The sequence below is a fragment of the Syngnathus typhle genome, linkage group LG3 (assembly GCF_033458585.1).
Source record: "Syngnathus typhle isolate RoL2023-S1 ecotype Sweden linkage group LG3, RoL_Styp_1.0, whole genome shotgun sequence".
Lineage (NCBI taxonomy): Eukaryota > Metazoa > Chordata > Actinopteri > Syngnathiformes > Syngnathidae > Syngnathus > Syngnathus typhle.
In genome coordinates, this window is record NC_083740.1 from 20,013,599 (window position 1) to 20,039,578 (window position 25,980).

The following is a 25,980-nucleotide window of genomic DNA, read 5'->3' on the forward strand; positions in this document are numbered from 1 at the left end:
TATTATATCGTATCGTGACAAAACCCGCGATTTACACCCCTAATTTTTACATCAAACGTATGCCTAAACTACAGTATGGCTTGTACCGTTTACATTTACACACTGTATCATGCAACTGAAGGAGAAAACTTTGTTTCAGTCGAAACCCGCGATTTACACCCCTATTTGGTATACTTGTTAGCATTATATTTATGCTATAGTTATTTGAAGAACTCTTAATTATGTTAACATACCAGGCACGTTCTCAGTTCATTATTTATGTGTCACGTAATGTTAGGATACCGTACAATTATTCACCCAGTTGTTGCTCTAATGCCATATTTAATTAATGAATGAAACATGTATTTAGCCAGACATCTATTATTATTTTTTATTTAATTAATGGCAGTTGTAATTAAACATTTCATGGTGTAATTATTTATTTAATTTTTACACTTTTGGTCCTATATAGAGCTGAGCTAATTCACACGGTTATTATCAAATAAATAGTAATAACAAGCACAATAATGACATTTGTAATTAAACATTTCATGGTGTATTTATTTATTTAATTCCAACACTTTTAGTCCTCCATAGAGCTGAGCTAATTCACATATAACTATTATCAAATAAATAGTAATAATATGCACAATAATTATTCTAGGCCAGGGGTGGGCAAACTTTTTGACTCGCGGGCCGAACTGGGTTCTAAATTTGGACCGGAGGGCCGGACCAGGAGCAGATGGACGTAGGCGTTGTGTGAAGTCATATAAGCGACCTGTAAAGGTCATTGCATAAAAGATCTTGGCCTTTAGTAGGTAGTAAAGCATGGATATTCCAAACAATTTTTTTGAAAACAAATGGATTTATTAACAGCATTAAAAAAATAATAATTCACTAAAAAACTGCTATCAGTGATTCTCATAAAATATGACACTGTTATTATGAATAACAATCTCCATCACTTCAGTGCCTGCAGGTCAGATTAATGAAAGATGTTTATCTTATGAGATCACATCAAACGGCAAACATTCTGACCAAATATATCATCTTGAAGAATCGGTGAAAGCATACATCCAAATAAAGTAATCAAAACAGCAACACGGTGAGGGTATCTGAAAATCAGAGCAGAGTTTTAACTCGCAAACACCTGGTAACAGAGGTGAGGAAACGGGAAACACCTCCTTAAAGTAAGCCTTAAGAACTTTACAGGTTAAGATTAGTCGCAAATAGGTGGTGCATCAATGTCCTTGAGCATCCTGCATTGTTTGAAAATGAGAATGGTCGCTAGTTTCAATCCCTGCTATGTGTACAAATCATATTCAAAATGCATTTTTTTACAATAAACTTGAGAGCCTCCCGTTCATTTTCAGTGGGAACAGTGTTGTTGGTCTCCCTTTTTTGCTAGTGCGTCATAGTCTGGAGTAAAATTTGTTGTGGCAATTCTTAGGCGAGCTCCGAGGTGTTGGTCCGTTTACCTTGATCTGTGACGGGTTGATGTTGATGTGGATGAACGTAAGTCGCGTACGTCGAGCCAAATTGGCCACTCTTTTTTAACATTCGGCACTCACTTCTTTTTTTTCAGGCCACTCATTTTAATGGAAGGATTCCAGGGGAAGGTTTGTGGGTGGCTTTAGCGTAAAACTGCATCTGAAAGCTCAGCGCGCGAATTACAAGAACGCTGTCGTCACAGCCCACGCTCTAAATTCGAGACTGATACAAATAGAGCGCGAGTGCGCCATGTCCGTACTACTGAGTACGTACACGCACTTGTGAGTGTGCACCGAGCTTTCTGACACGGCTTCCGGTAATAAATGCGCAGGCGAGCGCTTCGCCATCTACTGGGAAAACGCAGTCATTGCAGGCAAAATGACCACAAAAAAAAAGTTTAATAATACAATTTGTTCAGGGTTGGCGGGCCGGATTAAACGGTCCCGTGGGCCGGATGTGGCCCGCGGGCCGTAGTTTGCCCACCCCTGATCTAGGCCAATATGGATTATGATATATCTCAGTCTAGTGGCATCATACAAGGCTTATTGGGAGAGTGATTATGATAAGATCCGTGTTTGACAACCTGCTGAGCCAAGGCACCTATTTTACATAAGAGAAACCTCACAGCCAACCTTCAAACGAAAATATCCTAAAAATAATGGATTTAAAAAATATCTTGTCTCAATTTAGCCAAAGATGTACCAATTTAATGTGAAAATACAAAAGGTGAAATATTTGCATGGAACCATGATTTACTGTGTCTTGTCATTTATTTGTTATGAGAGATAAATATATATATATATATATATATATATATATATATATATATATATATATATATATATATATATATATATATATATATATATATATATATATATATATATATATATATATATATATATATATATGACACAATAATATTAATTGTTGGTCTGTATAGAAATGCGTATTGTATTGTATTGTATTGTATTGTATTGTATTGTATTGTATTGAATTGAGGGACAAGTACGGAAGATGTATTGTAGTGTGTTGTATTGTATTGTAATACTGTAAAAATATGCTTTCACTTAGAACAGTGTTTGTACAGGTGTTTGTGAAGTTGTCAACTGACTGGCAACATGTCCAAGGTGTACTTTGCTTCTCGGTCTTTCTAAAGACAGAGTGGAATACGAAATAGATAGGTCGATAAATAAATGCAGACACTCACTGGCATACAGTGTATGCTATTGCCTCGCAGATCTTTATTTGGTGCCTGTAATAACCTCCAGTCTCTGCCTCTGTTGTAGGTAATATGTGTTTTCACTTGCTTATCTGTCTTTTTGTTGGCCAAGAACATGCCTTTTATTCCTGCCACCTGTAAAGACAGAAAAAAACACTCAGAAACAACATCAACAACAAGTACAAGTGCTTAAACATTATTTCCCTCAGTCACACTAATAAAAATGAAAACTACCAAAAATGACAATCTCCAAAGTAACACAATCACATCTGCTTCGCTCTTTTATATTTCCAATAAGACTAAACATAGCTACAAACACAGAGGGGCAAATGATTGACTAGCTGGGCATTTGTAAGTGTGTTTCAAAACTATTTTAGACTGCTGGTTCAAGGAGGGGTAGGAAGTGAGCCAGAGGCAGTTTCATCAGACAATGTAACACCGCGTTCATAAATGGCATGTGCTGCAATCTGTCCCAGAGGAAGGATTTTGAATATCCTACAATCTGGGTGGTGACCCCAATCAAGAGTAGATTTGATTCCTTAGCCCAGGCCAAAGTAAGATATGAGCAGTATCCTCAGCTGCTTAATTATTTCATTCATGTGGCATTTGAGACCCAAATAAGCAATAACTTTAAATTAAGTTTTTGGATTAGATTATGCTTGGTGTAAAAAATAGCATTTTTACTAGGGGTGTAATGATACATCGATACACATCGATTAATCGATATAATGCTCTACGATTTATTGGCATCGATGCTAAACGTAAACATCGATTTATATCGCCGTGTTTGACCTCGGACATTAGACGCGACTTTATTTTGAAATCCAGTTCATTGTTGCTTGGTTCCTTTTTCCGGGAGCGCACTGCGCGTGAGGTGTTGTGAGCAGAGCACGCAAGTGAAAGGAGAGTCGACAACTAGTACGCGGCTCCTGGGCTGGTGCTATGGCTAGTGTCCAAAAAGACGAGGAAATTTGCTCCCCTTTAGGCTTCAAGTCATTCGTTTGGAAGCACTTTGGATTCCAAAGAAAAGATGGCTCAATGGACAAGACACGTGCAGTTTGTAAATCCTGCCATGCGGTGATCAAATATTCAGGGAGCACAAATCTCGCCGCACATTTAAAGAAAAAACACGACATCAAAGTTCAGTGTTAAAATAAGCACTTTGTATACTACAATATTCTTGTGATTTCCTAAATAAAGAGTTTGCAGTACCTTGTTGATTTTGCGTATGAATTGTTATAAATCAGGTTATTGTTCTATATTTTTTATTTTTAAAAAAAAATCGATCGTAGAGCACTATATCGCGATATATCGTGAATGAATCGCAGCAGGCTTTAAGATATCGGCAAATATCGTATCGTAGTTCTTTGTATCGATATTATATCGTATCGTGACAAAACCCGCGATTTACACCCCTAATTTTTACATCAAACGTATGCCTAAACTACAGTATGGCTTGTACCGTTTACATTTACACACTGTATCATGCAACTGAAGGAGAAAACTTTGTTTCAGTCTGAACTGTGCTATAAACAGAGAGTGTGTATGATTAACATCTAGGAGTGAAATACTAGAATGCAATGATACTATGGTGCCATGCATTCTTAACAATGCTGGGTTAAAAACAATACAAATTGGGTTAAAAACTGGACTGGCCTAGGAAGATAGCCATATCAACTCAAGTGTCTCATTAAACCTCAGACATCTGAAAAAAAAATAAACCTGCTATAGTAAGTCTGAATATCACTAATGTTCAGGGCTTTGTTCCTTATATTTAAAGTTTAAATGACCGTGTGTAATGTTCTCGCTAGCACGCACTGGTTCACTCTGACTGTTGGGAAACTAAGAGTGTTGCTCAAATTTGTTGATTATTCACAGTACACCAAAAATAGAGTGCCAGTTCGTGCATGAGGCACTCAGCTTCGGAAACAGCGCAATAATGCTAGCTTCATTTGGAATTTATTGGGAGCGGAGCGGAGCGCACGCTGCCTTTAGGAACACAAGCACTGGGATAGACGACTAACTAAACTCTGGAGACATAATGCAATATCCTGATGTTTGTAGTTTTTGATTAAAAAACAAAAGCTTGACTTCAATGTCTGACATCGTGAAAGCGGCGCACATGGATTCAAAGTGATCTCTTTTAATCACTTCCACAACTACTTTTTTGTGCATGAATTACACGAGCCACCACCACTTCCTGTTTTAATTATTTGTGCCAAAATAGGGAAAGATTTTCACAATATGAATCGCTTTTGATTCATAGGAGTGTCATTATTTTATGGTAAATGTGAGTTCCATAGTATATGAAAGGGAAGTTTACTCTCTTTTTACTATTTATATTTTTCAAAGAAACATGTATTTTTCCATCCATCCATCCATCCATCCATCCATTTTCTGAATCGCTTAGTCCCCACGGGGGTCGCGGGCGTGCTGGAGCCTATCCCAGCCGTCATCGGGCAGTAGGCGGGGAACACCCTGAACCGGTTGCCAGCCAATCGCAGGGCACACAGAGACAAACAACCATTTGCACTCGCACTCATACCTAGGGACAATTTGGAGTCTTCAATCAGCCTGCCAAGCATGTTTGGGATTGCATGCTAAAGCCCACATGCGAAATATCCCATATAATGTTGATGAACACAATTGTACTAAATTAACGACCTAAAGAAACTGCTTACCTCATATAGATCAACCATGACGTTTCCTTCAAGGCCCATGCTACTGACAACATCCTCCAAAGCCAGAGTATAATAGACACCTGATGTGTCAGACACATACAAATTATAGGTTTCATTCTGGTTCCACTCCTGTACTGCTGCCACAACACGATTTTCATCCGTACTGATGACATGCAAGTCCTGCAAGAAAGGTAAAGTCATTAAATGTTATGCCTTTTTTCATTCCATTTATGTTTCTATTAAAGTGATAAATGTTACGATAACAAATGCCTTAAATTTACTGCATATGTATGTAGGTATAACGAGTGATATAATTGAAACATTCGGCTTGGAGTAACTTTTTTGATTGATAGTGTATATTAAAAAAATATCATTAGACACTATAAACCAAATACATACATGAGTGAACATTATTGTTATGTTTATTTAATATATAGTTTATGTATAGTTATACAGGTGGTGGCTCCTTTTGGCTTTTCCCCTCAGGGGTCACCACAGCAAACCATCAGGTTTTTTTGTCCAGGTCGTTCGCATGAGATGTTTTTGTCACAGTTTTTATGCCGGATGCCCTTCCTGACGCAACCCGCTGCGTTTGTTCAGGCTTGGGACTGGCATACTGACATGTGCCTTATGGTTGCATATGGTTCTCTGACCCAGAATCGGACCCAGGCCATGGCGGTGAAAGCGCCGCATCCTAACCACTGGACCGTCAGGGATGTAGTATGTAGTTATATAGGCCTGTGGAATAATCGGAACTGCAACTGACGATTAGTCTGACGCCAGCGCAGCATTTACTGCCGGCGTCAGTGGAGTTGTTTATAAGTGACACAGAGGACGAAGATTTCAATGGATTTAATGATTTGGAATGACACGGATGGTTTGATCAATTTGTTATCTATGTTATACTTATTTAAATAACTGTTAATATTTTACGTCAGGCACGTTCTCAGTTCCTCGTTTGTGTTTATGTAACGTTAGCATAACGTAGCTTGTTGTTGCCTATTCATGTCTGTTTTTGGTGTTGTATTTTGTCAACTGAAGTTACCCCTAAAATGCGACTTATCCTCCGGTGCGACTTATATATGTTTTTTTCTTCTTTATTATGTATTTTATGGCTGGCGCGACCTGTACTCCGGAGCGACTTCTAGTCCGGAAAAAAAGGCAGATGTCTTTTAAATATCATTAAAGCTATGTTGATTGTAGGATTGGAACCCCACCAAAATTGATTGAATTTGTTGTGATCCCCAGTATCGGTAAGCAGAGATGAGGGGTAACAAAGTGCAAGTACTTTGTTGTACAAAAGTTTATAATTATTATTATCATTATTTTTTTTTACTTACTTATCAGACTAGGGGGACCCGATCCGATATTCTTATTGGATATCGGTCCTATATCAGCCAAATAAATAGAACCGTCTACATCCAAAATCTCAGATATTAGTACTGTGGTATGATAATTTTTCGGGCAATATTGGTATAGGGGAGAACACCCTTATACCAGACTACTTTTACTTTTACTTGTCACATTTTAAAACCAATATTTCTACTTTTTACTGAGTATGTTTCTTTAACTTTTAATGCCTGACAACAATTAAAATAATGATTACACCTGAAAGAAAATGCTCTCATCCCTGTCCCTTGGCTACGACAATCATTTGAATCTGTTGAGCTACGACATGATACATATCCAAGTGGCTCGTAAAACATAGACACACTACACAGTTTCTGTAGGCAGCAGTGAGTTGAGTTGAATTAAACACAGCATGCTCCTGCTGGTCCACTGCAGTGTGTGGAGCTAATTTTTCTAAAACTTTGGATGAAGAGGGTCGGCAGCACTGCCAACTTAACTTGACGATCCGGCAGATGGATTTTTCGTTGGAATATCATCATTCTTTTAATTGAAATATTGTAATTACTTTATTAATCATCAGGAAATGTTGATTACCTTGGGCAAAGTGTACTTCGGCAGTTTCATTGGTGTAAAGACATCTCTCTTTGCAGAAACATAGTAGATTGGCTTCCCTGTAGTCGACACCTATAAGTGATAATTGCGTGAACAGGACACAAAAGAAAAACAGATATAAATTACCGTATTGCCCCAAATATAAGACGGCCCTGATTATAAAACGCCCCCCTCTTTTTCAAGACTCAAGTTTGAAAAAAGACTTTTTGAACACCAAATTTAATTTTTCTGGAGAAAATTATTACAGTACATCTGAAACAAATGATTATAACAATATATTTGAGAGAAAAACTGTGTTATTTTGCCTCATTCAAATCATGCAAAAACTCTATCACATCTTAATATCTTCGTACTACCGCTATTTTTATTTTTATTCTTCGTGACAGGGGTTCGTTTTGGCCTGGGGAACTAAGTTCAGCATTCGCTTTTAAGATATCTGGCGCCATCTAGCGTTGTGAATCGGTATACTTTCTAGACCCCGAATAAAAGACGACCCCCACTTTTTCAGTCTTATTTCAATGCAAAAGACACCGTCTTATGTTTGGGCCAATACAGTAATTTAGATAATTGTCACGTGCTTACGCCACCTGCTACTCGACCACGCCCATTCTATCAACGGAATCGCCGCCACCTGTCGCATGCTCATTGAGTGCGCTATATTAGCGCAGCCAGCGCAAACCCGCTTGTCAGCCTGTCTTGTGATGCCGCTTAGCTCACCCGTCCCTGACTACCCTTGCCATTTTGGTCCACTCTTTGATCTGTCTGTCTAGTGACTAGTCCGTCTGTCCGTGCTGCCGGTTACTCTTTTCCTAGGAGTCTGCCAGTCCGGAGCCAACCCGTTCCAGTGAGAAGCCCAGCAGAGTGCTCTTCCACCAGGTTCGCCATTCAGCAACTCTCGCTTGACAACCACACCCCACAATAAAGTCTTTGTCGCTCAGCATTTGGCTGTACTGTCTGTTTCATTACAATGACTTTAGAATGTCTAAATCTTCACATCTTTCACCACTAAAATATTTTCATTGTGATGCTGAACTTGAAAATCACCCACCTGGACAAACACATACTCATCTTGAACCACCAGAGAATTGGCGTCAATGTAGCCAGGGAATGGTTTTCCCTTGTTGGCATCTGTGCAGTTCTGCAGCTTGCAGGTGACATACAGTGCCTCTGCTCCCAAACACACACACAAACAGACACACAAACACACATAGAGACATCAGTCTTGGTGCTAACCAATGAAGATAGACAACCTTTCCATGAAGCCAGAAGGCTTTTTCGACCTTTCCATATTACTTGTGTCAATAAAGTGGTTTCACTAATCTTGATGCTAGTTGGAGGTGAAGATAAATGACCAAAGAGGCCAATTGCGTTCTTTGCCTTCAATTGGATTCCGTGGAGAGAGTCGGGCGCCAAAAGCGATCTACCGAATATGCGCTGGCTCTCTCCACATGCACATGATCAATAGTGATAGTCTCTAGTCTCTGATTGGAATATCAGACATAATAAATGTTGTAAGTTGGGCTTGTATTATTGGCTTTTCTCTGTTGTGCTGATGTCAAAAGAGGCATTGATTCCTTGTTCGATAATGCTTCAAGCAATATTTTCACCTCACTTGAAAACATTGTAAATATTCCAGAGTTGTAGGAAACTTGGACAATTTTATCAAAAACATAATTAAATTAAAATGAATTAAATTAGAAATTGCACATGTAATGTACCGTTTTTTTTCGTGTATAGTGCGCCCCCATGTATAATACGCACCCTAAAAATGGCATGCTGATGCTGGAAAAAAGCCTGTACCCATGTATAATAAGCACCCAATTTTTATGAATTTCTTTTAATTTTTCTTTCTTTTTTTTTTTTTTAAGTCCCAATGATCGTCACACACGCAGGGAGGCAATGGGTCCCATTTTTATAGTCTTTGGTATGGTCTTAACTAGGCTGGATGTAATTTTTTTTGTTAGCGTTGATTTCTCCGACTGCCCGTAAACGCACCACCGCGCTCCGTGCGCGCATGTGAAAAAGGCGTGCGGACGTGAAAAAGGTGGCTCTGTATGGGAGAGACGTTGAAGAGGAATAAAAACACCCTTGGAAACCAAAACTTGACCCTCGTCGTGACTCGGAGCTGCAACAAATGTTTCGGATTTGTGTAGGGTACATTGTGACAGACAGCAAACGAGCAGGTGATCGAGCAAGCTTTGTCTGATACGAGAGCATTGCGGTCGTATGGAGCGTGTTTGAAGTGAACAGCAGAGACAAAGGGAACAAGGCAAAGTGTTGTGAAATAAAATATTACCTGTAATACGCATTTTGTTATTTGCTGATTGAAACTGCAAATTACCGTTTTTTTCCGTGTATAGTGCGCCCCCATGTATAATACGCACCCTAAAAATGGCATGCTGATGCTGGAAAAAAGCCTGTACCCATGTATAATACGCACCCAATTTTTATGAATTTTTTTATTTATTTTTTTTAAGTCCCAATGATCGTCACACACGCAGGGAGGCAATGGGTCCCATTTTTATAGTCTTTGGTATGGTCTTAACTAGGCTGGATGTAATTTTTTTTGTTGGTGTTGATTTCTCCGACTGCCCGTAAACGCACCACCGCGAGAGTTCAGTTCTCTACCTAAATCCGTATTACAGGTAATATTTTATTTCACAACACTTTGCCTTGTTCCTTTCTTCTCTGCTGTTCACTTCAAACACGCTCCATGCGACCGCAATGCTCTCGTATCAGACGCTTGCTCGATCACCTGCTCGTTTGCTGTCCCGTGCGCGCACGGAGCGCGGTGGTGCGTTTACGGGCAGTCGGAGAAATCAACGCCAACAAAAGAAATTACATCCAGCCTAGTTAAGACCATACCAAAGACTATAAAAATGGGACCCATTGCCTCCCTGCGTGTGTGACGATCATTGGGACTTAAAAAAAAAAAAAAAAAATTAAAAAAAAAAAATTAAAAATTTTTTTGTACCCATGTATAATGCGCACCCCAGATTTTAGGACAATAAATTAGTTAAATTTTGCGCACTATACACGGAAAAAAATGGTAAACTGTGAATTGAAACTAATAAGTGGAGAACTGAACTCTCGCTCTTTATATAGCTGACGTGTCTTGCGCATCCATTCTGCGCATCTGTAATGGCGGCCTCCGTATGACGTCCGGTCCGCGATGGAGATTAAAAAACAAACAATATTTGACAATAACACACCATCAAGGATTGCACCATCGCATCAAACGATGTGTCGTCAATTATGAATTTTACTAAGTGTGTTGGGCAGGATGGCTGAATGCGATGCGCGATTGACAACAAACAAGAAGAAAGGTGATTTCAAGTTTTATTTCGAGGGAGATTTGTCATGTCTCGTCCCCAGTTTTGCTATGTGTCTAGGTTGCCATAGTTTCTGTTCGCGTCGCCCCTCTCTTCCTGTGTCACCTCAATCGATGTAACGTGTTTTGTATTAAAGTCCTGTCTGCCCCTCGCTCACCGTCGGATCATTGCATGTGTTACTGTCATGATGTCTGTCTGGTTTCTGTTCCTGTCTTTGGTAATGTCACCTTGTCTTTTTGTTCCACGACTTTGTCGGTCAGTCCTGTTGTTGGTTTTGTTGTACCATGACTTTCTTTAAAAAAAAAGAAAAAAATTAAAAAAAAAAAAAAATTTGTACCCATGTATAATGCGCACCCCAGATTTTAGGACAATAAATTAGTTAAATTTTGCGCACTATACACGGAAAAAAACGGTATGCATATTGAGCAGCACGTCCGCCTCACAGTTCAGAGGTTGTGGGTTTGATTCAAAGTTCAAAGTCAGCTTTATTGTCAATCCCTTCATATGTCAGACACACAAAGAAACCGAAATTCCGTTTCCTCCATCCCACGGTGACGAGACACAATACACGATAAACATACAAGTAGACGACACAAAATAAAAACAAGAAGGCACAAACAATAACTAATAAATAATAAATAAATAAAATGAGTGATGAATAAATAATAAACAAATAACCCAATAAATAAGAGGAGCAAAACTGAGCCAGTGTGCGCACAGCAGACAGTAAGCATAGCGCAAAGTACAGGACGCTACGCAGAAAGGCGGGGCGAGTTCAGGATCCTAACAGCCTGGAGTATGAAGCTGTTGGAGAGTCTGGTGGTGCGGGAGCGCAGGCTCCTGTACCTCTTCCCAGAGGGCAGAAGCTCCCACAAAGAGTGAGCGGGGTGACTCACATCACTCACAATCGTGGTCGCCTTGCGGGTGAGATGGGAGGTGTAAAATTCCACCTCCCTCCCTGTGTGGAGTTTGCATGTTCTCCCCGTGCCTGCGTGGATTTTCTCCGGGCACTCCAGTTTTCTCCCACATCCCAAAAACCTGCATGGTAGGTGTGAGTGTGAGTGCGGATGGTTGTTAGTCACTGTGTGGCCTGCGATTGCCTGGCAACCAGTTCAGGATGCCCCCCACCTAATGTCCGATGACTGCTAGGATAGGCTCCAGCATGCCCGTGGCCCCGTGGGGACAAGCAACACAAAAAATGGATGGATGGATGCATATGTACAGTCAAACCTTGGTTTTCGACCACAATCCGTTCCAGAAGGCGGTTCGAGAAGTGAATCGTTCGAATTCCGAATCTATTTTTCCCATTACAGATAACGGATTTTTTTTTAATCCGTTCCAAGACAAAACCCCCCACATTTTTTAAGCATTTTTTCATTTGCGCAGCCGAACGCACAACTGTAGCGCCCCGCCGACCATGCAACTGTACTGCGCTGGTCGCACTATTGTGACAGAGCCGTCGCTGAAATTTAGAAAATATTTTTAAACTCCTGATGTACTTTCCAAAATTTAAGTGGACCTCATTGCGCAGGGAGCTTAATTTGGTCCGATCGCGCAATCGCAGCGGGCCGGGCGCTCACTGTCGCATTGCTTTAAGAGCGTCTTTGTGTTTTAGGATGGCTTTACTGCTCCCATTTGCTTTCTTTGGAGGCATAATTAGGGGTTAATACAATCCTCGGAGTAACGGAAATACAATAACAATGAACAGAGTCAGTCGGCATCCGGGCCGTGCGGTCGGGTTTTCTCGGATCCTCTCGGCTCATCTAGCGAGGTTCGACCTCCGAATTTTTGTTCGACAACCGAAGCAAAAAAATTTAAATTTTTCGTTCGAATTCCGATTTGTTCGAGAACCGGGACGTTCGAAAACCGAGGTTTGACTGTATTTGTAATTAAACTATTACTCTCATTAGTTGAGTGGACCAAAAAGAAACAAAAAAAAGGCAAAATCTTTGCCCCGCGGTTTTGTAAATTCATACTGTCCATGTTATGTGGCCTGCTTCGTGCAGGAATCATTTCTCCATTTTTCCAGACCGTTATTGTACTCACACTACTCTGTGTAAAACGAAGAGGGTGCGTTGAGAGAGCAGAGAACCTATTCATAAAAGAGCAGGATCTTCGCCTCAACACAGGGTGGCAGATGATGGGAGCTAGTCAGCTAGTGAGCTCCAAAGAATACAGCTGCTGTCAGCTGGTGCCAGGCAATGATAATGAGTGAAAAAGCTACTCGGGCTTTACTGCTGTCCTGGGTATGATTAGGGTTCCTGGTTAAAGGAAACCAGTACAATTCCATGCCAGCCATTTGTTTACCCTACTTTACTTACTAAATAAAGTATACATATATATACATATATATATATGAACATTTGTATATGTATATACGTATATAAACATTTTTATATGTACATATACCTAGAAATATATAGTGAACGGATGAACTCGGATACTGAGTGCTAATATACAGCGTATATTCTCTCAAAGCCCTCTCAACCAAACAAACAAACAAAAAACAAACAAACAAAGTCCAGGCAGATGGCATATATATATATATATAAAAATTATATATATAGAGTTGATATACACTTCAGCAACAGTGATCCTGGAGATGCTTGGTTACAAGAGCAATATCAAGCATGAGATACAAGACCCACCATGGAAAAGAAGGTTGGAGGCTAAGATCAAGACAGTGCGGAGAGACGTGAGCCAACTATCAGAGATCCAGAAAGGTGCAATGAAGAAACCAACACCCAAGAATTACAGCCAGATGAGCGTACCTGAAGCACTGGAGACTGCCAAACAGAGGCTCCTAGCCCTGTCCAGCCGCCTAAAGAGATACACAAGAGAAAGTGAAGCCAGGCGAATAAACAGGCTCTTCACAACCCAACCAGGAAAAGTGTACTCTCAATGGCAGTGTAACAACAGCAGAACGGACCCACCAAGGCTGGAGACTGTGCAATACTGGAAGGGCATATGGGAGAAGGACACATCACACAACAGTGAGGCACAATGGCTAGTCTCTCTAAGAGAAGATCACAGCAACCACCCTGAGCAGAACCCAGTTACCATCACTGTGGCAGACATCCAAGAGAGAGTCTCAGGTATGAAGAACTGGACAGCACCCGGGCCAGATATGATCCATGCCTACTGGATTAAGAAGCTCACTGCACTCCATGAGCGCCTAGCAGAACAAATGAACCAGCTACTAAAAGTTGGAACTCACCCTGAATGGTTAACTGAAGGACGCACAATCCTGATCCTGAAGGATCCCGCAAAGGGTACAGACCCATCCAACTATCGGCCAATAACCTGTCTCCCTACAACATGGAAGATCATGTCAGGCATCATAGCGGCTAAGATAAGTGTACACATGGCTCAATACATGAGCACAACACAGAAAGGCATAGGCAGCAATACCAGAGGAGCCAAACACCAGCTGCTGGTTGACGGAACAGTCGCCCGAGACTGCAAGACTCGACACACCAACCTGTGCACTGCCTGGATTGATTACAAGAAAGCCTACGACTCCATGCCACACTCATGGATCACTGAATGCTTGGAACTGTACAACATCAACAGGAACCTGAGAGCCTTCATTGCAAACTCAATGGGACTGTGGAAAACAACCCTTGAGGCCAATTACAAGCCAATTGCACAAGTCTCCATCAAATGTGGCATATACCAAGGAGATGCTCTGTCCCCACTGCTGTTCTGCATAGGTCTGAACCCCCTCAGCCAAATAATCAACAAGACTGGCTACGGATACCGACTCAAAAATGGGGCCACCATCAGTCACCTCCTATACATGGATGACATAAAGTTGTATGCCAAGAGCGAACGAGACATCGATTCACTGATCCACACAACCAGGATCTACAGCACAGACATTGGAATGTCATTCGGACTAGAGAAGTGCGGTCGCATGGTGACAAAGAGAGGGAAGGTAGTCCATACAGAAGGGGTCTCACTCCCAGAAGGAACAATAACAGACATTGAGGACAGCTACAAGTACCTTGGTATCCAACAAGCAAATGGCAACCTCGATGAAGCCACAAGGAGAGGAGCCACAGCCAAATACCTACAACGAGTAAGGCAAGTCCTCAGAAGTCAGCTAAATGGCAAGAACAAGATCCGGGCAATAAACAGCTACGCCCTGCCAGTCATCAGATACCCTGCAGGAATAATAAGCTGGCCAAAGGAAGAGACGCAGACCACAGATGTCAAGACACGGAAGCTCCTAACCATGCACGGAGGGTTCCACCCTAAGTCCAGCACCCTGAGACTGTACACTAGCCGTAAAGAAGGAGGCCGAGGACTACTGAGTGTGAGAGCCACTGTTCGGGATGAAACAGCCAAGATCCATGAGTACATCAAGGAAAAGGCCCGAACGGATGACGTGCTCAGTGAATGTCTCAGACAATGGCAAACAGAGGAAGAGTGGCTAGAGACACCATCATGGGAGGACAAACCCCTACATGGGATGTACCATCGGCAGATAAGTGAAGTGGCTGACATCAAGAAATCCTACCAATGGCTGGAAAAAGCTGGACTGAAGGACAGCACAGAGGCACTCATCATGGCTGCACAGGAACAGGCTCTGAACACCAGAGCAATAGAGGCCAAGATCTACCACACCAGACAAGACCCAAGGTGTAGGCTGTGCAAAGAGGCCCCTGAGACAGTCCAGCACATAACAGCAGGGTGTAAGATGCTAGCAGGGAAAGCATACATGGAACGTCATAACCAAGTGGCTGGCATAGTGTACAGGAACATCTGTGCAGAGTATGGACTGGAAGCCCCAAGGTCAAAGTGGGAAGCACCCCCTAAGGTGGCAGAGAACGGGCGAGCCAAGATCCTGTGGGACTTCCAGATCCAGACTGACAAGATGGTGATGGCGAACCAACCGGACATTGTGGTGGTGGACAAACAGCAGAAGAAGGCCGTTGTAGTGGATGTAGCAATACCAAGCGAAGCTAGAGAAATACCAGGGCCTCAAAGAAGAGCTTGAGAAGGCCTGGAAAGTGAAGGCCTCGGTGGTGCCCGTGGTCATTGGGGCACTTGGGGCAGTGACCCCCAAACTGGAGGAGTGGCTACAGCAGATTCCAGGAACAACATCAGACATCTCAGTCCAGAAGAGTGCAGTGCTAGGAACAGCCAGAATACTGCGCAGAACCCTCAAGCTCCCAGGCCTCTGGTAGAGGACCCGAGCTTGGAGTGGAAAAACCACCCGCGGAGGGTGAGAGGGGAATTTTATATATATATATATATATATATATATATATATATATATATATATATATATATAAACCGCAATATATGTATATATATATATATCACTACATCGCGGATTTTTTTTGCAAATTAAAAAAAAAATTAAATTCAAAATTAAATTATGGCACGAAAGTTGCCCACACGCCAGCAGAAGGCAGGGAGTGCCCACACAATTGCAGTGCGTACACTTGTGACTTTTTAGTTATAATAATAAGAGTTCTAAAAACATATTTACAGTGTTGTACATTGTTATAGAAAATTTGTTATAATAATAAAATAGTTCTAAAAACATATTTACAGTGTGTACAGTTGTACCATATTAAAGAAAAAGTTATAATGATAAAAAATGTTTTAAAAACATATATACAGTATGTGTTAAGAATTCTCCATGTTATGTTATTCAATCGTGCGTTGATTTGAGGTAGGGGGCTTTATTTTGAAAGCCGTTTTCAGGCGATACCACTTCCTTTTTCACGTTCTCGTACATACATGTTACAGTGGTACAGCAGTCATTGACGATGTAAGTGGGCCTCATAACAAGAGAAACGAACAATCACAAATGTCTAACCTTTAGGACAATTTAGTATTGCTCCAAATGTTGTTTTACAGTCCTGGAGGTCCGTTTTTGCGTGTTAGCACGATCGCGAATTCTTTTTGCTAACTCGTTAGCCTGCCCAGTACTTCTTAACATGTTACACGCACATGTATAATATTTATATTTTCAATATTTATACAAAATTTCCTGTATGTTATTTATACTATTAATGTATTATTTACATGTTTGAAACAATTATTTAATGTTTTAATAATAAAATATGCATTTAAATGGTTTCATATACATTTATTGACACGCAAAAAATGTACAAATGAGCCAATTATCCGCGATATAGTATATATATATATATACTCTGTCGCGTCAATAAATGTATATGAAACCATATATATATATATTAGATTTAGGTGTAAATCGCAGGTTTTGTCACGATACGATATCATATCGATAAAGAACTACGATACGATATTTGCCGATATCTTAAAGCCTGCTGCGATTCATTCACGATATAGTGCTCTACGATCGATATTATTATTTTTTTAAATAAAAAATATAGAACAATATCCTGATTTATGAAAATTCATACGCAAAATCAACAAGGAACTGCAAACTCTTTATTTAGGAAATTACAAGAGTATTGTAGTATACAAAGTGCGGATATTAACACTGAACTTTGATGTGTTTTTTCTTTAAATGTGCGGCGAGATTTGTGCTCCCTGAATATTTGATCACCGCATGGCAGGATTTACAAACTGCACGTGTCTTGTCCGTTGAGCCATCTTTTCTTTGGAATCCAAAGTGCTTCCAAACGATTGACTTGAAGCCTAAAGGGGAGCAAATTTCCTCGTCTTTTTGGACACTAGCCATAGCACCAGCCCAGGAGCCGCGTACTAGTTGTCGACTCCCCTTTCACGTGCCTGCTCTGCTCACAACACAACGCCGCGCGCACTGCTCCCGGAAAGAGGAAGCAAGCAACAATGAACTGGATTTCAAAATAAAGTCGCGTCTAATGTCCGAGGTCAAACACGGCGATATAAATCGATGTTTACGTTTAGCATCGATGCCAATAAATCGTAGAGCATTATATCGATTAATCGATGTGTATGGATGAATCGTTACACCCCTAATATATATATATAAAATTAAGTTCCTGGGATTGACTGCCTGGACCCTTATGGGTTGATGAGTTCAACTAAAAAGAAAAACATTTCCACAGGCCGCCAAAAACACACCTGCGTATCCTCCTTCGGGTTCAATAGCAACTTCTCGTTGGTTCGACGATGATATGTCTTTGCTTCAAAATAGGAGTAACAATTTTAGTTAGTTAGTTAGTTAGTTAGTTAGTTAGTTAGTTAGTTAGTTAGTTAGTTTGACAGGGCTTTGAGAAAATATACACTGTACATCAGCAGAGTATCTGAGTTCATCCATTTACTCATTCATTTTAATTCATACATTTATTCATTGTAATGTTTTTCTTTTTTCACCACATGAAGGGGACTGCATTGTTCCCCTTGGTTTACATAACATTGTACATCCAAACTACGGCCCGCGGGCCACCAGTTTTTATTGGCCCGCAGCATATTCTGAAAACATAATTGAATATGGCCCGCACAAGAAGCTTGAGCTCAACTCTGTTGCGCTTCTCAGTTTCAACACTAGATGGAGCCCGCAACACAAACGAAATCAAGCGAAGAAAAACTTTTACCACGAGTCCCCAGAAATGGCTGCACCGAAGAAACGCAAAATAGCAAGTCAAGTCAAGTCAAGTCAAGTCAAGTTTATTTGTATAGCCCCAAATCACAAGCAGTCTCAAAGGGCTTCACATAGACAGAAATTGACAATTATTCTCAAAGCATCCCCTGATCTTAAGCTCCCAAAAGGGCAAGGAAAAACTTAAAAACCCCTAGCAGGGGAAAATGAGAAACCTTGAGAAGGGACCACAGATGGAAGGATCCCCCTTTCAGGATCACCAGGTTGAAATGGATGCAGAGCAAGTGAGTGTAGAATATTTCAAACACGTTGGGAAAATGAGTATTTCTTCAAAGAAATCAACAGAGAGTGTGTCTGTTTGATTTGTAATGATGTTGCTGTGATGAAAGAGTATAACTTCCGCGCATTTACTCTCGGGAGCCGTGTCAGAAAGCTCGGTGCACACTCACAAGTGCGTGTGCGTACTCAGTAGTACGTAGTAATTTCATCTATCAGTGCCGAATTTCGAGTGTCGGCTGTGACGTCAATATTCTCGTAATTTGCGCGCTGAGTTTTCAGATACAGTTTTACGCTAATGCCACCCACAAACCTTCCCCTGGAATCCTTCCATTAAAATGAGTGGCCCGAAGAAAAGAAAGGTGGACACTGATCCTGATTGGCTGATGGCTCTGTGACGTCACTTGGACACTTCATTAGGTACACACCCATTTTCAGGTGTACCTCCTGATTGGCTGTTGAATATGTGACGTCACTCGGACACTCCATTAGGTACACAGGCTTCAGGTTTACCTAATTTTTTTTTTTTCTTAAATAACAGGCCACTTGATTAGGGAAAAGTCACGATCAAAGCTTAAGTGAAAGTGCCAATTTTAAACTCATGTAAATGTAAGGTATTTCAAACAGTTTGTTCAATGTTATCTGACTTGTCAGATATGAATGAGAGGCAGAATTTGTGTTTTTAGAGTTGTTCACCCCCTCCGTGAGTCGTCACCTTATCGTGGTGGAGGGGTTTGCGTGCCCCTATGATCCTAGGAGCCATGTTGTCTGGGGCTTCATGCCCCTGGTAGGGTCACCCATGGCAAACGGGTCCTAGGTGAGGGGCCAGACAAAGCACGGCTCACATTACCCCTTATGATGAAAATAATTATTGAATCACGTTTTCCCTCGCCCGGACGCGGGTCACCGGCGCCCCCCTCTGGAGCCAGGCCTGGAGACGGGGCTCAAAGGCGAGCGTCTGGTGGCCGGGCCTTTGCCCATGGGGCCCGGCCGGGCTCAGCCCGAAAAGGAAACGTGGGTTCCCCTTCCCATGGGCTCACCACCTGTGGGAGGGGCCAAAGGGGTCGGGTACATTGCAAGCTGGGCGGCGGCCAAAGGCAGGGACCTTGGCGGTCTGATCCCCGGCTGCAGAAGCTGGCTCTTGGGACATGGAATGTCACCTCTCTGGCTGGAAAGGAACCTGAGCTGGTGTGCGAGGCAGAAAAGTTCCGACTAGATATAGTCGGACTTGCCTCCACGCACAGTTTGGGTTCCGGTACAAGCCCTCTCGAGAGGGGCTGGACTCTCATCCACTCTGGAGTTGCCCACGGTGAGAGGCGTCGAGCAGGTGTGGGAATACTTATTGCCCCCCGGCTGGGCGCCTGCACATTGGGGTTCACCCCGGTGAACGAGAGGGTAGCCTCCCTCCGCCTTCGGGTGAGGGGACGGGTCCTGACTGTTGTTTGTGCCTATGCACCAAACGGCAGTTCAGAGTACCCACCCTTCTTGGAGTCCTTGGAGGAGGTGCTGGAGAGCGCTCCTTCTGGGGACTCCATCGTTCTACTGGGTGACTTCAATGCTCACGTGGGCAATGACAGTGAGACCTGGAAGGGCACCCTAGGCCGCAGTTCGATGATCGACTTTGTAGTCGTTTCATCGGATTTGCGGCCGCATGTTTTGGACACTCGGGCGAAGAGAGGGGCGGAGCTGTCAACTGATCACCACCTGGTGGTGGGTTGGCTCCGATGGTGGGGGAAGATGCCGGTCCGACCTGGCAGACCCAAACGCTCTGTGAGGGTCTGCTGGGAACGTCTGGCGGAATCCCCTGTCAGGAAGAGCTTCAACTCCCACCTCTGGCAGAGCTTTTCCTACGTCCCGGGGGAGGCGGGGGACATTGAGTCCAAGTGGACCTTGTTTCGCGCCTCCATTGTTGAGGCGGCCAACCGGAGCTGTGGCCGTAAGATCATTGGTGCCTGTCGTGGCGGCAATCCCCGAACCCGCTGGTGGACACCGGCGGTAAGGGATGCCGTCAAGCTGAAGAAGGAGTCCTATCGGGCCGTTTTGGCCTGTGGGACTCCCGAGGCAGGTGACAGGTACCGGATGGCCAAGCGGAACGCGGCTTCGGCGGTTGCTGAGTCAAAAACCCGGACGTGGGAGGAGTTTGGCGAGGCCATGGAGAATGACTTCCGGACGGCTTCGAGGAAATTCTGGTCCACCATCCTGCGTCTCAGGAGGGGGAAGCAGTGCAACGTCAACACTGTTTACATTGGAGATGGTGTGCTGCTGACCTCGACTCGGGACGTTGTGTGTCGGTGGGGAGAATACTTCGAAGACCTCCTCAATTCCACCGACATGCCTTCCATTGTGGAGGCAGGGTCTGGGGACTCTGAGGCGGACTCTCCAACCTCTGGGGTTGAAGTCACTGAGGCAGTTAAAAAACTCCTCAGTGGATGAGATCCGCCCGGATTTCTTAAGGGCTCTGGATGTTGTGGGGCTGTCATAGCTGACGCGTCTCTACAGCATCGCGTGGACGTCGGGGACAGTGCCTCTGGATTGGCAGACTGGGGTGGTGGTTCCCCTCTTTAAGAAGGGGGACCGGAGGGTGTCTTCCAATTACAGGGGAATTACACTCCTCAGCCTCCCTGGTAAGGTCTATTCAGGGATGCTGGAGAGGAGGGTCCGTCGGGAGGTCGAACCTCGGATTCAGGAGGAACAGTGTGGCTTTCGTCCTGGCCGTGGAACAGTGGACCAGCTCTTCACCCTCAGCAGGATCATCGAGGGTGCATGGGAGTTCGCCAAACCAGTCCACATGTGTTTTGTGGACTTGGAGAAGGCGTTCGACCGTGTCCCTCGGGAGGTCCTGTGGGGGGTGCTTCGGGAGTACGGGGTACCGAGCCAACTGATAAGGGCGGTTCGGTCCCTGTATTACCGATGCCAGAGTTTGGTCCGCATTTCCGGCAGTAAGTCGGATTCGTTCCCAGTGAGGGTTGGACTCCGCCAAGGCTGCCCTTTGTCACCGATTCTGTTTTTTTATGGATAGGAATTCTAGGAGCAGCCGAGGCGTTGAGGGTGTCCGGTTTGGGGACCTCAGCATTGTGTCTCTGCTTTTTGCAGACAACGTGGTGCTGTTGGCTTCTTCAGGCCGTGATCTCAGCTCTCACTGGAGCGGTTTGTAGCCGAGTGTGAAGCGGTTGGGATGAGGGTCAGCACCTCCAAATCCGAGTCCATAGTCCACGATCGGAAAAGGGTGAAATGCCCTCTCCAGATCCAGGAGTTTAAGTATCTTGGGGTCTTGTTCACGAGTGAGGGGAGGATGGAGCGCGAGATCGACAGGCGGATCGGTGCAGCATCGGCAGTAATGCGGACTCTGTACCGGTCTGTCGTGGTAAAGAGAGAGCTGAGCCAAAAGGCAAAGCTCTCAATTTACCGGTCGATTTACGCTCCTACCCTCACCTATGGTCACAAGCTATGGGTCGTGACCGAAAGAACGAGATCCCGGATACAAGCGGCCGAAATGAGTTTTCTCCGCAGGATGTCCGTGCTCTCCCTTAGAGATAGGGTGAGAAGTTCGGTCATCCGGGAGAGACTCGAAGTAGAGTCGCTACTCCTCCACGTTGAAAGGAGCCAGATGAGGTGGCTCGGGCATCTCATCAGGATGCCTCCTGGACGCCTCCCTGGGGAGGTGTTCCGGGCATGTCCCACCGGTAGGAGACCCCGGGGACGACCCAGGACGCGCTGGAGAGACTATGTCTCTCAGCTGGCCTGGGAACGCCTTGGGATCCCCTGGGATGAGCTAGATGAAGTGGCTGGGGAGAGGGAAGTCTGGGAGTCCCTCCTGAAGCTGCTGCCCCCGCGACCCGACCCCGGATAAGCGGAAGAAGATGGATGAATGGATGGATTGTTCACATCTGCCTGAATGGCTTATATTTGGTTATTTTGTCATTTGAAAAACAAAGAAAATTGTGACAATGAAATTTGTTTTATAACAGTGTGTATTTGCATGAAATGTTTGTAGTTAAAAAATGTCTAAAAAAACCATTGGCCCCCGGGCCCCTTCACTTTACTAAATCTGGCCCTCATTGCAAAAAGTTTGGACACCCCTGTTGTAATGCAAACTACTTTTTCTACTCCATTTTCATTTCGTGATCCATACTCATTCAATCACCCTTCAAATTATTTCTCCACGCAACTTCAATTTATCTTATTTTAATTAATCTCACAATACATTACAGACATTAGAGAATGGAGTGCCAAACAAAAGTAAATTACTCACGTCCTTCACCGATGGTGGTTTCCAGGTGAATCAAACCTGGCTCCTTGTCCAAACCCATTTTTGACCTGAAAGGTGGAAAATTGTGTTTTAACAAGGCTGAGGGCAGCTTTACCCTCGCTGTGCAATTTTAACATAACATGCTTCCATATGAGAAAAATATTTATATCAGGGATGAGAATTTTCCCCGGATCCGCGGATTTCCGTGTTTTTTTTCTGTTGAAAGTATCATTTTCGTGAATCGTGTAAATCTACAGCTTGTTCTTCCCAGCCTGATCGCCGATCCAGCGCCAGCTCCAGCTACTCCCACCTTACCCCACGCCTGCAATAAAGTCTCTATCGCTACGCACTTGGCTGTACTGTCCAATCCCTTACATATATGTATATATATATATATATTTATTAATACAACAAACGATCAGTGATTAATTTGGACCTGGGTTGGGGATTAATAGTATCTCTAATGACTATTGTACTTTTTTAGCTGTAGTTACATTAAGAGTAAGTAATGTTGCATTTTAATTTTGAATGACAGGGTTCATGATTAAATTACTGCACAACAAGCCCAGACTAGTGTCACCAGTGTGGCAGCTTGATGTTTATTTCAGGTCTTGCAAGATCACGTGTTATTGGTTTTCTACGGCAACAATACGTGAAAAGTGTACACATTTTATCAGGCCAAATTGAGCTTTAATCACGCGATTTAAAAAACTAAAAATATAAATGAAAAATAAAAAAAATAAAAATGGCGTTAAAAGGTGGGTCGATTCATCGCGTTAACGCGTTAAACTGACAACACTTTCAAAAGATTACGTGAAAATGTTCCTTTTTACTGCAATTTAATATTCACTTAGAATAACAGTTATCAGCCTTTTTAACCAATAATAATCGTTATCGGCCCTAAAAAGAAAACCCATATCGGTCTATCACTATGTTTATGACACATGTTTTTCTTACTGTGACGAGAACTGATGAAATAATAATCATGATTACAATATACTCATGATTATTTGTTGCACAATACAAAATACAGTAATGTCATAATCATTAAAGTCCTTTAAGTCCAAAAGTATTTTTGAGAAGGGGGAAAAAAGGTGTTTAACTTTGCTATTCAGAGTTAAATTCTCAAAAAGCTACGGCATTTTGAACCGCCCACAACTTTTTTGACGCAAATCTCAGCACTTACCAGTAAAATCGATTTGGAGTCACTTTCTCGTGAACCAGTTGCCACCTCCTCCCAAACTCCACTGAGCTATAGAGCTGTATTCAACACAAAACACATTTCAAAGGTAGGGCAAACCTGAGCAAACAGGTGATGGAACAGCAAAGGGAAGACATGACGTCAGAAAAGCAACATGTTCAAGTCGTGGGAAGCAAAGTGAAAATGTCTTCTTTTAAAAAAATGCTTCCAATGCCAATAGCTGCTGGGGTTTTATAATGACAAACCCGTCTGGTCATTCAAAACCGAGTTTAATGCTGAATGAAACACCCATTGTCCCGTCAGTCCGTCATTTTGAATAGATGGACTTCCGCCACCAAAAAGTGATGATTCTCACGAAGAATATGTCATAGAAAATAAACGAATTTGTTTGCACGGTTTGTTTGGAGTCAAGGGTGGGCTACCATGATGAAACAAAGTGGGTTTGGGTTGCCAGGCTTGGTATCTTGTTGTAATATTATATTTAACAGAAGTACCTTCTGAAAGTGTTTTGGGATAGCAGGGTACCTACTAGTAACTTGTAAAAGTATTTTCAGAAAGTAACCTTTTCCAAAAGGTCATAAATAAGTGAGTAACAAGTTCCATGTGGGATTCAATGGGGTGTGGGGAATCACATTTGGTTGATATGTTAATTGACAGGAATGCACAATCTGTTTTAAACTTCGAGTGTTCGCAGAAAGTTTTTTATGGGAATATATGAATATGGTTGACCCTTGTCAGGTACAAAATAATGTACACTGTATGACATCACAGTAGGTGCATGCTTGGTTTATAGTTCTGAGGTCCGGAGTTTGAGTCTCAAATACAGATTTCCAATGCAGAGTTTGTCTGCATGTTCTTCCTGTGCTATCCATTCTGTATGGGTAGTCCAGCTTCCTCCAAAATTCCAAAACATACATGTTAGACAAGACCTGAGTAAAATATGGCCCTTTGTGCGTCTCTGTCCGGCCCGCATGAGGCCAATAATTAATTACATTTGATTACAACTTAATTTTAGAAAAGATCTGTGTTATGCGTTCAATACAACTGTGCTGCTTTTATTTTGAAAGGTGTTGCACTTCCGTGTAGCGTACGTGTATGTGAGCTGTGGGGGGCAATGGATCAGCGTTCTCGTCGCGCGCCCCCTATCAGTACCCGGGCTTGCGCAGGGAAGCAAATGATCCCACCAGCAGACTAAATTCCAAGAGACGATGCCTGAGAGCCAAGTCAAAGAATCCTAGTCAAAGTCCCAAACCCGACAGCAAACAGCCTCAAGAGCACCTCGCTGTGGGACCTGCCGTTTGAATACTACAACTAAATGTCGAAGGCCTTTCTGCAGCCAAGCGAAGCCTTATTGAAGTCCTCGCCTTCCAACACTCGATTGACGTTATCTGCCTCTAAGAGACTCACATTGGCGCAGAGGAAGCAGGCCGCTTCACCATCAAAGGCTTTGACCTCCTGTGCTACACCCCACATGCCAAACATGGACGGGCCACCTATGTATGTGCGCTCTTGACAATTCTCATGGCTTTTGCGCTATTGCCTGGGAATTTCTCCCGTCTTTGCAGTGCATCTGCTAATGTTAACTGCTGTGTAGGTCCACCTCCCGCTCCCTTTGATCTGCTCAACTGCTGGAACTCTTGGTGCTCCGTTGCGTGGTGTTACTGGAGATGCTTAATTAAATTGGTAGTACTATAACTGGCAGTACTACCACCACCCCTGGCAACATTAGCTTTGCAGACATTACAAACTGCCGTCGAGCTAGTTGGCGTGTTCAGTTTAAAGTAACTCCACACAGCTGACTCTTTCGTTCGCTCCATGTTTGCGTTTGTTTAGAAAACTCTTGTGGCATGCGGCACACGTGCTGCTGACGTATGACGTAGCCCGCGTCCCAATAGATAAAGGAAAGGATCGGCTCACAGATCGGCTGCATTTTCCGATACCCGATCCATCTATTTTGTTGATATCGGGGCCGATATCCGATCCAGATATCGGATCGGTGCATCTCTAATACCCAGCAGCGGATAGCGATGGGGAGGCACTTTCAGACTGGGCATCTAGA

The 25,980-nt window shown here is 43.0% G+C and overlaps 2 protein-coding genes across 3 annotated transcripts in view; one reads left to right on the forward strand and one right to left on the reverse strand.

Annotated features, from left to right (window-relative positions):
- Positions 1 to 8,275, forward strand: part of LOC133151488 (uncharacterized) — a 32,201-nt gene extending 23,926 nt beyond the window's left edge. Inside the window, exon 2 of the mRNA XM_061274568.1 lies at positions 8,149 to 8,275. Within this exon, the coding sequence (XP_061130552.1) occupies positions 8,149 to 8,257 (109 nt within the window). The 3' untranslated portion in view covers positions 8,258 to 8,275. The remainder of the gene's footprint in view (positions 1 to 8,148) is intronic.
- Positions 1 to 25,980, reverse strand: part of LOC133151487 (VPS10 domain-containing receptor SorCS1) — a 214,455-nt gene that overhangs the window by 96,022 nt on the left and 92,453 nt on the right. For both annotated transcript variants that reach the window (XR_009713916.1, XM_061274566.1), the window contains exons 5-10: positions 23,907 to 23,980; positions 22,724 to 22,788; positions 8,384 to 8,502; positions 7,318 to 7,407; positions 5,374 to 5,553; positions 2,681 to 2,827 (exon numbers count right to left, since the gene is read on the reverse strand). Coding sequence is in view for 1 of the 2 variants with exons in the window: in XM_061274566.1 (XP_061130550.1) it covers positions 2,681 to 2,827; positions 5,374 to 5,553; positions 7,318 to 7,407; positions 8,384 to 8,502; positions 22,724 to 22,788; positions 23,907 to 23,980 (675 nt within the window). In the remaining variant the exon portion in view is untranslated. The remainder of the gene's footprint in view (positions 1 to 2,680; positions 2,828 to 5,373; positions 5,554 to 7,317; positions 7,408 to 8,383; positions 8,503 to 22,723; positions 22,789 to 23,906; positions 23,981 to 25,980) is intronic.